General features: G+C 43.4%; 1 protein-coding gene across 1 annotated transcript in view; it reads left to right on the top strand.

Annotated features, from left to right (window-relative positions):
- The window catches only part of egln2 (egl-9 family hypoxia-inducible factor 2), a 36,115-nt gene extending 27,405 nt beyond the window's left edge, over positions 1 to 8,710 (top strand). Inside the window, exons 3-6 of the mRNA XM_083637198.1 lie at positions 2,507 to 2,626; positions 4,086 to 4,222; positions 5,832 to 5,899; positions 6,059 to 8,710. Of these exons, the coding sequence (XP_083493324.1) occupies positions 2,507 to 2,626; positions 4,086 to 4,222; positions 5,832 to 5,899; positions 6,059 to 6,111 (378 nt within the window). The 3' untranslated portion in view covers positions 6,112 to 8,710. The remainder of the gene's footprint in view (positions 1 to 2,506; positions 2,627 to 4,085; positions 4,223 to 5,831; positions 5,900 to 6,058) is intronic.
- Positions 8,711 to 12,733: the final 4,023 nt, after the last annotated feature.

Here is a 12,733-nt window from a genome sequence, read left to right as displayed (position 1 = left end):
CTGTATCGAGCAACACTATCTGTGGTCTGTTACACTGGCATCGGCCTGTATGCAGCTCATTTATGCTAGGATGCTGGTTCAATCCGTTCTGTCCGTTGCTCTTGATGAAGCCTGGCCCTGGTCTCATGCAGGTCACAGTTCCCTCCGTCTCCTCTGATAACACCTCTAACACAGAGCCGGGGAAATACCAGCATGAGACCATTGTTCTAACATATATGCTCCAGTGTTTCCCACAGGATTTAGGGAATTTGTGGTGGGGGACCGCAGACCCCCTAGGGGGGTGCGGGGGGGGCATACCCCCCTGCGAGATATTTTTAAACATTTTAAAGTAAAATGCATGAATTTGGTGTACTTTGAGAAAGCTTAAGAGCAAAATTAAAAGGCTAGATCTATGAAGAACATGTCATCATTACTGTGCTGTGGGTTTACAATGACAAACTAAATTTCTCCCTATAGGTCAGGGATACTCAACTTGCTTTGCCACTTTCGTGAAATGATAGAAGGCGAGGGGCCAGTTAATAAACAAACAATATACATTTTTCTGTAGCGGATTGTAGGTTTTTGGGGTGTCAGCCGGAGTTTAGGCTGACAGTGTTGTGCACACCGGATAGTTAGTTAGGTTAAGTACATACATAAGTGCCTGGGTAGCGAGCAGATGGCGGTATTTGACAATTTAGCAGCTAAATCATAGATTATTGAAAGATATTCCATATTCCAGACTGAAATGCTATAACAGAAGTATTGGCCAGAATGACATGAACATTTATTGGACACTTATTCAGCGGATATTTTGCATGTTGCGTTCAGGTGCACTGTAAAAAAAAAAAAAAAAATTTTTTTTTTTTTTTGGGTCAACATCTTATTGTGGCGGTCAAAATATTATTGTGGCGGCCCGCCACAAATTCCTTTATGTATGGGAAACACTGTGCTTTATCTGCGCAACGTCTTGTAGCTCGGAACAGCGGCTGAGCTAGCTCACATACTTCTCAGTTGTCTCTCCCTCTCATATCGGCCTCTCTATATTATTATTCTGGTATTGCTTATTATTATATAATAATAATAATTATGTCATGTAAAGGACATTTATATAATTTACACGATTTGAATAACTGTACTGTTGTGCAGTGTATTGTTATGCCTCCGCTGACGATAGCCAGGCCAGAGGCATTATGGATTTGGGTTGTCCGTCCGTCCGATGTTCGTTAACGCGATATCTGTGGAACGCCTTGATGGAATCTCTTCAAATTTGCCTCAAACATCGACTTGGACTCAAGGATGAACCGATTAGATTTTGGTGGTCAAAGTTCAAGGTCACTGTGACCTCACAAATGCCATTCCCAAGTTCGTTGACGCGATATCTCAGGAACGCCTTGACGGAATTTCTTCCAATTTGGCTCAAACGTCGACTTGCACACAAGGATGAACTGATTAGGCTTTGGTGGTCAAAGGTCAAGGTGACTGTGACCTTTTGAACACCATTTCCAAGCTCTTTAACGCAATATCTCAGGAACGCCTTGACAGAATTTCTTCCAATTTGGCTCAAATGTCAACTTGGACTCAAGGATGAACTAATTAGGTTTTGGTGGCCAAAGGTCAAGGTGACTGTGACGTCTCAAACACCATTTTCAAGCTTGTTAACGCAATATCTCACTGTTGAGCTCTATTTGACTGCTGGCTGACTGTAGCCACTCGTGACAGATGGACTCTTCCCTCACACAACCTTGTTGTGTGAGGGAACAACCTTCCAAATATCACCTGACACACCTTACTCTCCAAGGCCTCAAGCCCAGGAAAAAGCTACATGTAGCTTTAGCATTCCTCTTTATCTGATAAAGTGAAGAAATGCTACATGTAGCCTGGTGAACCATCCTGATCACATGAACTCACATTCTGTTTTAGTTCTGTGTCTGGCCTCCAGCCCGCCCCCAGCGATTTCCAGAAATGACAAAGTGCACGGGCCAATCAGGGACCTGCCTCGTAGTTGACAGCATAACCGTCCAATCAAGGACGCCGCTGGCAGAACAGTTGGCGGCTCCCGAAGCAACGAGCTGTAACGGTAGTAGAGTAAACACAGTTATTGCAGACATAGACTCAATAACAACAATTAAAAAAGAGCACCAGTGGAGTTTCTCGACAGAAAATACGCTTTCGCGGTTCTTCCGAGTGCATTTGGACTGGATTTGGCGACGCTGATTGGCTGAAGGAGTTGTCAGTCAAGGCATGTACTCCCACCCATTGAAATGGCTGTGGACAGGCTGGAAGCCAGACTGTCAGTATGGTTTACCAGGCTAAAGAAATGTCAGAAATCACTGCACTCGCCCTGGCGACCAGCTGTTTCAATCACCACTATAAAGCTCTGTGTGGCACCATTATGAGACTTGTTATTGTGCCGTTTTGGAAAGGAATTATTTGTTAGATGTGAAACTGCGCTTTACTGCGTCATTCATAGTCTTGCATATTGTACACACTAACGCACGACTACCATTCCCATGTCTTCCCTCTTCAGGCGATGGCGGCTTGTTACCCGGGTAACGGGGCGGGGTATGTCCGGCACGTTGACAACCCTAATGGTGACGGTCGCTGCATCACCTGCATCTACTATCTCAACAAGAACTGGGATGTCAAGGTACATTATGACTCCACACACTTGTACTGATTTTTCTTTTTTAAACGCATGAAAAGCTTGATCCATCATCAAATGAGGATCAACACAACAAGTAAGAGGCATATCTGCTGTGATCCTCCTTGGCCTTAAAATACAGACCTCATGCTGAAATATGCTGATATGTTTACATGTATCTGAAGACATTTTTACTCAATGCCCTTTCAGTGTGATGTGTTTGTAACAGAGGTGTTTACAGCCGCTTACTAACCGCTATATAAATCAAGTTGACTTGACTTGACCATAACCCTCAGTGGTGGATGAAGTACCTGAAAGTCACACTTGAGTAAAAGTACAGATCTCTTACCAGAAAATGACTTTCGACGAAGTTAAGGATCAGAAGTGTTTTTTTTTTATATTAAATCTACGGTACTTAATAATAAGTATTGAAAGTAAAAGTGCAAGTAAATGCTGTTTATTTATTTTTTTAAATCTCAAATTTCGATTTTCTTGTTTTCATAATTGTGGGAAGCCAAAATCCTGATTATGATGAATATTGGGTTACTTGTGTAGCTGTAGCATGCAGAGTCCGTACGGAGACTGTGTTGTGTTAATTGTGTAGCTGTAGCATGCAGAGTCAGTACGGAGACTGTGTTGTGTTAATTGTGTAGCTGTAGCAGCAGAGTCAGTACAGAGACTGTGTTGTGTGTTTTGGGTTAATTGTGTAGCTGTAGCAGCAGAGTCAGTACAGAGACTGTGTTGTGTGTTTTGGGTTAATTGTGTAGCTGTAGCAGCAGAGTCAGTACAGAGACTGTGTTGTGTGTTAATTGTGTAGCTGTAGCAGCAGAGTCAGTACAGAGACTGTGTTGTGTGTTTTGGGTTAATTGTGTAGCTGTAGCAGCAGAGTCAGTACAGAGACTGTTGTGTGTTTTGGGTTAATTGTGTAGCTGTAGCAGCAGAGTCAGTACAGAGACTGTGTTGTGTGTTTTGGGTTAATTGTGTAGCTGTAGCAGCAGAGTCAGTACAGAGACTGTGTTGTGTGTTTTGGGTTAATTGTGTAGCTGTAGCAGCAGAGTCAGTACAGAGACTGTGTTGTGTGTTTTGGGTTAATTGTGTAGCTGTAGCAGCAGAGTCAGTACAGAGACTGTGTTGTGTGTTTTGGGTTAATTGTGTAGCTGTAGCAGCAGAGTCAGTACGGAGACTGTGTTGTGTGTTAATTGTGTAGCTGTAGCAGCAGAGTCAGTACAGAGACTGTGTTGTGTGTTTTGGGTTAATTGTGTAGCTGTAGCAGCAGAGTCAGTACGGAGACTGTGGTGTGTGTTAATTGTGTAGCTGTAGCAGCAGAGTCAGTACAGAGACTGTGTTGTGTGTTTTGGGTTAATTGTGTAGCTGTAGCAGCAGAGTCAGTACGGAGACTGTGTTGTGTGTTAATTGTGTAGCTGTAGCAGCAGAGTCAGTACATAGACTGTTGTGTGTTTCACAGGAACAAGGAGGCCTGCTGCAGATCTATCCTGAAGGCAAAAACATGGTGGCCAACATCGAGCCGCTGTTTGACCGGCTGCTCATGTTCTGGTCCGACCGCAGGAACCCGCACGAAGTCAAGCCGGCCTACGCCACCCGGTTAGTAACGCTTACACGTGCAGGGTTCTGTGCATCCCTAACACACATGCACGCACGCACGTGTGTACACACACACACACACACACACACACACAGATGGAACAAAGGACAGAGAGGGCTCTCTTTGTGGTTTAGCATGGGGCCCCACCTATCCTCTCGTTTCTCCTCCCCACTTTGAACTGTCAAGTCAACATAAGCTTAGCCAGTGCATTTTGGTTTTTGTGCAACTTTAGATGGAAAATAATGTTGATGTATTAGCCTGCCTGTCTCCCTCTGACTCTCATCTACTGATCTAATGATGAGTTTCAGAGTTGGCAAACTTGCACTTGTAAGAACGCCTATGCACACAGGATGCACACATGTGATCGCAGACATACTGTCATGTAGATCATAGGAGCAGCAAACCCGTGCAGCCATCCTCTGTCCGCCCCTCCTCCTCCCAAGTGAAAGTACTGTACACAATGTGAGCAGACACAACACATGCTAATGGACTCCTGCAATGCATTTCCTCTGGACACAGAGCCTCCTCAACCCGCCCTCTGTGGCCCGGCACACTCACAGTCACACTCTGGACAGAACCTCCTCAACCCGCCCTCTGTGGCCTCACAGTTACTCACAGTCACACGGGACGTCCGAGCTTTGCGGGAGTGGTTTCTTTGAAGCATGACACTTACAGTATAGCTAATGTTTTATTTGTTGTAGCTGTTGAATAGCACACTGTATGTCTAACTGCATTCAGGCATCAAGGTGAAAAAAAGAATTATTTGCTAAAGTTGAAAAATTTCAACTCGAGCGAATGGGCGATGAGGCGAATATCGTGTCATTCATGCAGCGAAGATTTGCATCACTCACCTCATTCGCGCCGCCCGGGGCGAAATCACATGTACTCGCGCGTTTGCATTGACTCTGTATGTAATCTCGTCACGCACATTTGAGAAAATCGCACCGGTATCAACGCACAGTAAGAGTCCTTGAGTTCCAATGATGGCAGGCAGTACCACTCTCATCATTGTTTGTCTCCTCTCCTGTGACTGCTGGGGGGCGAGGCGCGGCTGGAGGCAGGAAGTATGTTTCCTGAGGGGGTAGGTGGGAGGGAGGTTCGATTGCAGGGCTAGTGCTGGAGAAGAAGAGACAAGAGAGACAGGAATAAACAACACAGCCCCACAGGAGAGACAAGAAACCATAGGAATTAACCCTCTACTGACGAAGACATCTGCTAGCCTAGCTGTGCACCGAATAAGACCTGTATGATGAGACATCCCCCTGTGCATCTGTTGTCTCTTGCAGGCTTTTTTTTGTAGGCAGTTTTAACACCTGAATCTGAATTTTAGGAGTATTTTGGTCCTTTTGGGGGGAAATTTGATGACATCAAAGATCAAGCCTACATTTGCATTGCACACATGGGTATATTCTCTACAAAGAAAATTGACAGGGTGAAAAAAAAATTTTTTTACTTTCAAGTGCCTTTTTTCCTCAACCCACTGTCTGACAATACTAAACAGCTCAATACTGAACCAGGATTACAGTATAAACCCACAGAACATAATGAGCTCTTGTCTCATAGTCTTTAGTTGGTCTTTGATGATCTCTGTCTCCTTGTGTCTTACAGCTATGCCATCACAGTCTGGTACTTTGATGCCAAAGAGAGGGCAGAAGCTAAAGAGAAGTACCGATTGGGTAAGCCTCTTTGGGTGGTTTTGCCTTCTTTTCTCTTTCTTTCCTAGTGGCATGTTGGTGTAATAGCGTGATCACATCTGCTTCTGTTTAATGACACATAGTGAGTGTCTATATAGGTGACTAATATGCTCCTCCTCTCTCTATTGCTTGTGTCCACAGCAACAGGCCAGAAAGGTCTTCAAGTGCCTGTCAGTCAAAGCAACAAGACATGAATCTCATCTGATCACTGGAGAGCACTCTGGAGGTATCATGTGCCTTCCTCAACTGCTAGTGGACATCTTGGTCGTAAAGGGAGACACTGTCAGCTGTCAGTCAACACTGCGGTCCACCCCGCTCTTTCAATGTCAGCTGACCCGCGCGGGCTGTGATGTAATGTTTTCTCCCAGTCGGATTGGCCTGCTGATCTAAGAAGTGGGCGGATATCTAGAGCACAATGGACTGGACTGTATGGAGAGAGGGCGGGATTAGAAGAAGAAGCGACATTGAGTCATCTATGAAGACAACGAACGGGGAAAAAATATTTGTTAATTTTGTTTTGTTGCAGTTTTGGCTTTTTAGTTCTATAATAAGTGGTGATGTGACGTAATCAGAAATAATCGTTTTTCTCTGCTCTGGTTTACTTTTCGCTTCAAACAGAAGGAGCTTAATGATCAATCACTAGCAGGGGTCAAGTTTTATCAGCCCCGAAACTCCGCCTATTTCCCCAAAAGCTACATGATGTGGGGTAGGCTAAAGCTAAGTCGATACGTCTGTGCGTACGTGTGTGTGTGTGTGTGTGTGTGTGTGTGTGTGTGTGTGTGTTAGAGAGAGAGAGCGCGAGAGAGATTCAAGGAAACAGTGTTAGGAGAAATGGTCCTTGACATGTCATTGAGTGGCTGTTGGTTATGATCCACAATCAGTCAATCTGGGAAATAGGAAAAACTGGTGATCAGTGTTGCACTACAGTTTTTCACTATAGCACAAACGGTAGAGTTCCAGCAACAGTGTTTCACAATAGCCCGCTAAGACTAAAGAATTTGTGTAAACTGTGTTTGACTGGAAAGTGGAAACGCTTTCGCAACTGCCGTGTGTGTGTGTGTGTGTGTGTGTGTGTGTGTGTGTGTGTGTGTGTGTGTGTGTGTGTGTGTGTGTGTGTGTGTGTGTGTGTGTGTGTGTGTGTGTGTGTGTGTGTCATGTGATTATCAGAGGAACCCTCGCGACTGGAAACGATATTTATCAGGAAAAATGCCAAAATTAGAGAAAGCTCTAAGAAATTGCACATAATGGAAAATATGTATATATATATATATATATATATAGATGTGTGTGTATGTATATGTATATATATATATAGTATATACTCCCCCCTTTTATCCCATAAATCGTGCTGCAACCCCTTAAAATGACCTCACGACCCCCAGTTTTAGAGCCACTGGGTATCTATGGGCTATACTCTGCTGCACTCTAACAGCGTGGACGTTTGATTCTTTGTTGTAATATGTGTAACAGATTTTGATAAAGCTCTTGCAGATACATTGGTATTCAATGCACTCAGAGAAATGCACAGCTCATACTGGTGTCCATGGGGAGGGGTCAAAACAGGGTTCGATGAAATGGCATAGCGCAGGGATGACGTATCTTTGTAGGTGGAAGGCAGAAGTCCCGGACATTTTGGTGCCTCAGTGGAAAAGTGAATGGGGTTTTAGAATGGGGATTTCACTTAAATGTGTAAAATAAGGTCTGTGGATAACAGAGGTTTATGGGAGTGGTCATTTGTGTTCAGCTACAGGATAAGACTCACAAACGTGAATCGAATTTTATGACTTGAAGCGTTTTGTGAAAATCGCATTTTTAAAAGAACACATTTACATTTCAAAAGTCATAAAAGTGATTCACATTTGTGAAGATTATCCTGCGGAACACAAATTGCCACTCCCATTAACCTTTGTGAGATCCCCATTCTAAAACCCCATTCACTTTCCCCCTGAAGATCCAACGTGCTACTTCCAGACTTCTATGGAGCGTATCTTCTGTGTATATGTGTGCTTGTAGGTCTGTGTGTGTGTATGCCTGTGTATATTCAGCTTGCCTCCTCCATGTCATTGCACTGCACATTCTGCCCAAACACAAAAGTTGGATACCATCAATCAATCAAAAATAATCAAATAAAAAGACTTGACAGCATCATATGAATAAAAGCTTAACTGAATCATAATAACCTCAGTCAACTTGTACATTTAAAGACAGCACAGAGCACATGCCGTGAACTAAAGTGAAGCTACTGCCTGCCAGTGTGTGGGTTAACTGGGTTTGAGTGTGTTTGGAATTCCTTTGTCTTGAAGGTTGTTGCAGATGGTGTCTCAGTGTGTGTCAGATTGGTTCATAGAAGGAGAGTATAATAAAAACAGCACTTTACTGTTTGAAATGCCATGCGTGAATGATAGAAGACAATATACACAAGACAGGCAATATAACAATGTAGTTTAATGGAAAATGGTGAAAAATCTGACGCTCAACGCGCTGCACAGTAATGTCGACATTCATCCATTTACACACCGACAGCATCTGCAGCCACTGCTCATCAGGAGCAGTTAGGGGTTCAGTGTCTTGCTCAAGGACACTTCAACATGCAGCCCTGGAGGAGGAGCGAGCCTCGAACCGGAAATCTTCCGATTACCCAGAGGACAGCTCTACCTCCTGAGCTACTGCTGCTGCCCCTAATGCCTCTATACTGTGGATAATATGCTCATTCAGATGCAATAGAAGCTAAAACTATGAGAACAAACATACTTGTTTGCCTAATTTTTTGGAATTTTTGCAATATTTAATTAAAACCTGTCTGTTTTTGTACACAAAGACTTTGTCATGGATTTATTTATTTGTTTATTGATCAAACTTTCATTTCTATTCACCCTTTATGTCCTGTTGAAATGAGAGTATCTTTCAGGGAGACCTGTCCAAGAGAGAATCATGACAAAATAAAAGCGGCAGACAAACAACATACAAAATTAGCAATAGCAAAAACAGCATTCGCATTAGCAAAACAATGCAGCGCAAACGATCATATATCGAGCCAATATAAGCATGGCCAGCTCCTTAGTCTGCCTTAAGAATTTATCAGTTCAAACTACATTTTTTTTTTTCCAGTTTTAAATAATGTTGCTGTCTGAACTGTGAAGCGGGAGAATACATGACTCTTGCTGTGATGTTAGGGAAAAATGGCAAAAACAAATTATGTCAGACTGTAAACACCAGGTTTTCACTCAAGTTTTTTAAATAACAGTAGCACAACAAGCTAGCCCATTCAACAGTTCTGAAAGCTGTGTCGTCAGCATGTAGGCCACACATGGGCAACATACGGCCCGCGGGCGCCCCCTGTGTGGCCCGCAATGGAATTGCATTTTTTTCTTTTTTTTTTTACAGTGCACCTGAACGCAACATGCAAGATACCCGCTGAATAAGTGTCCAAATGTTCATGTCATTCTGGCCAATACTCTTCTGTTATAGCATTTCAGTCTGGAATAATGGAATATCTTTCAATAATATTTATGACTAAAAGGCTAAAAGTAATCTCATGTGTAAGAAATGACTGTTCTACATTGAAGTAGAAATTTAAATAATTAACTTGTTGCTTTTGGATTTATTTAGCTTCAAGAGTGCATTTTTGTTCTTGTGTGACCCTCAACACAGGCTTTGAAAATCCCGGGCCACTTACTGATACTTATGCTTAAATTAACCCACTCATATATTCTGGTTTATTTCAAGAAAAACATTTCGGCTAGTGGAAATTCTAATTGGCTGGTAACTTTAAAATCTAGCAGCCATATTGGCAGGTGGTGAAAAAAGTTAATTTCAAGCCCTGCAGGGAGAGCAGGTGGTGACATACAGTAGGAGTGAGTGAGAAAAGGATCAAATATTGGTGGTTAAGACTGCATCACAACTGTTAATTTAAAATGAGTTATTCCTCTAAACCTGGCTTCAAATGCCCCAAATTTTTCGCGCTGGCGCCGTTCAGCCCTCAGCAAAATCTGGTAGCGAAAACATTTTTTTGTGGCCCTCTCTATCATCAAAGTTGCCCATCCATGGGTTACGGCATGACAATATTTGTTCGGCCCCCGGCAACAATCTGGGTTTCTCATGTGGCCCCCCATGAAAAATAGTTGCCCACCCCTGATGTAGGCTATAGTACGTCACACGTGTGTATCGCAGTACCCTTTCACTGATCACCCCAGGGCCCAGACCAGCGCTTCCCAACCTTTTTTGGCTTGTGACCCCACTTTGATGTCACAGAAATCTAGGGAATCCAGAAATTCAAATTCTGGTACAACATCGGTAATATCATCAGTGACATCATCGGTGATGTCACTTTTTTTTCTCAGAATTCTGACATTAAAATCTGAATGCTGAATGCTCGTTTTCTCCGAATTCTGACTACTCCTTTTCTCCCAGAATTCTGACATTATTAAAACTAATTTTTCAGAATCTCTTCTCAGAATCCTGACTCAAACTCAGAACTTTAAAAAAAAAATCACACGTGACTGTAATCCTCTTCGGTAGCTTTAAATTGTGTGTGGTGTTTGTTTGTTTGTTTGTTTGTTTTTTATTTCAGGCGACCCCATTGGAATTCCAGGCGTCGTGCCCGGAAGGTTGGGAACCACTGTCGCAGACACACTGCACCATAAGCTCTGGAAGAGTCCACAGCAGCCTGTGCCAAAGTCAATGCCCCCCCTCCAAACACACTCTGACACGGAAACACAGATGGTGTGCATTCGTTTTTCACACAAACAATCCAATTATAGCGAAATATACAAGTGTAGTTCCACTGTCTCTGTAAACACACGACATGCATAAAAACCCTAAGCAGTTGTCTGAAACAAATTGGACAGATAAACAGCGGGGTCAGATAAACACACCAAGACAATACTGCTTGTGCCTCTGGCTTCTGTTTGGAACTAGATATACAGATACGTCCGCCTCTGTTTCACTGAACATGCTCCTGTAGCCTGGCTGGGACTATACAACCATTACCTCACACACAGGGGGTCATCCCTATGTTCCCCGGGTCCTATGTTCCCCGGGTCCTATGTTCCCCGTTTTTCCCAAATGGTGTCCACCCGCAATGCCGACCTTAGGTTTAGGCGTGGGGGTGGGAGAGGTTAGGTTTTGGGTTAGGGTCTGGGGGAGGTTAGGTTTAGGCATGGGGGGAGGTTAGGTTTGGCGTGGGGGCTGGGAGAGGTTAGTGAAAAACGGGGAATATAGAACCCGGGGAACATAGAACCCGGGGAACATAGACATGATCCCACACACAGACACCTATAGCCTACCTATAGTGTCACACATCACATGAACACGATCTGCTTCCATTTAGACGGCTGTTTCTACGCTTTGTTTTTGCTAGTTTAATTCAAACATATTTCATATTTTTGCTGGAAACTTCATGACATTTTATAAAGTTAGGATGTTGCCATTATTTCTGTGACAAAAAGTGGTGAAATCAATTTCTACACCTCTCGCAGATATTGCACTAGAGCTTGGTGTGTAGGCTAAATAGGGTGGGGCAACATCCTTATGCTTACGCCCATGATTACTTAAAATATGAGATTTTCGGCGTTGCACTTGACATAAACAATGTGGTCAACATGACATGAAACCACGGCGCCTTCTCTCTGCCACTGTTCTCAACTCAAGGCAAGTTACAATAGTGAGTAATAAGAGGCCGCGTAACCTTTGCTCTGCTGGTGAGGCTAATCAGAGACTTTCATGTAATTGGTGTTTTATTGTATAACCCACTGTTTGATTGGTTCAACACACCTAGATCAATCAGTAACATAATGGACTATGTAACACTGCGATGTGTTGTTACATTTTATAAAACGGCTCTCTCAAATCAAGCAATCTGATTGGTTCACAGCCATTGTATAAATCCAATAACCCACTCCAATAACCCATGGCCATGGGTTATTGGTTGCCATGGCAACTCTCTTACTAAAAGCCTTTGGTTACCTCAAAAAAAACAAATGGCGGAGACAGCTGTCAGATCCTTGTGAATCTTCGCTTATAACTTTACTAATACTTTGCAGAAAATTATGTTTTGTACAAGAATAGATGCGGGCTAATGTTTTCTTTGCAAAAAAAAGGCTGATAACCCCGCATTTAACCCCGTAACGTTAGTTGGTGTCGGGCTTTGCAGAAAGCACTCAGCTTCTCAGCCAGCGCTGAGAATGCAGCGCTGCGCTCGAGCTGCGTGTCGGGCTTTCCAGAAAGCTCTCAGCTTCTCAGCAAGTGCCAGGATTGGCCAATGTCAACTTCAGTCTCCAGAACGATCCAATCAAATCACCCGCACGTCTATCTTCTTGCTAGAGGTCCCGCCTTACAGTAGTGTTTCAACTGACTATCAGAATACCATGCCAGTCGGACTTATAGTATTATTATTACATTTATATTATCATACTTGGAAACCGTTTTATAAAAGCAATATAGCACTCGTCACTCGAGCAGCGTGTGTTGTGGCATATATCCCGCTGATCAGTTGTTATCCCACGAGGCCGCAGTGAGTTGTTGGTTAGACTCACTCCACAGTATAAAGGCCCATTAACCAGCTCCGCGCCAAGAGAGCTTTCTTGCTATAGATGCTTTTAATTTGACAACATAAACATACTAAATTGCCCCTAGCTTACTTCCTGTTGGAAGGTTTGCTAATACAATAGCTGACAGGAAATAAGCTAGGGTTCAAACTGTTCCCATAGCAACCCAATTCCGTGAAAACCGTCTATAGCCTAGCAGCGGTTAGCGCATGTGTTTTGGAAGCAGGAGAGCATACAGCAGTATCGATTCGAATCATCACACCTCCACCCC

The sequence above is a fragment of the Poromitra crassiceps genome (genome assembly GCF_964638095.1).
Source record: "Poromitra crassiceps genome assembly, chromosome: 5".
NCBI classification, from domain to species: domain Eukaryota; kingdom Metazoa; phylum Chordata; class Actinopteri; order Beryciformes; family Melamphaidae; genus Poromitra; species Poromitra crassiceps.
Note: the sequence above shows the minus strand (reverse complement) of the source record. Positions and strands in the feature narration are given on the sequence as shown.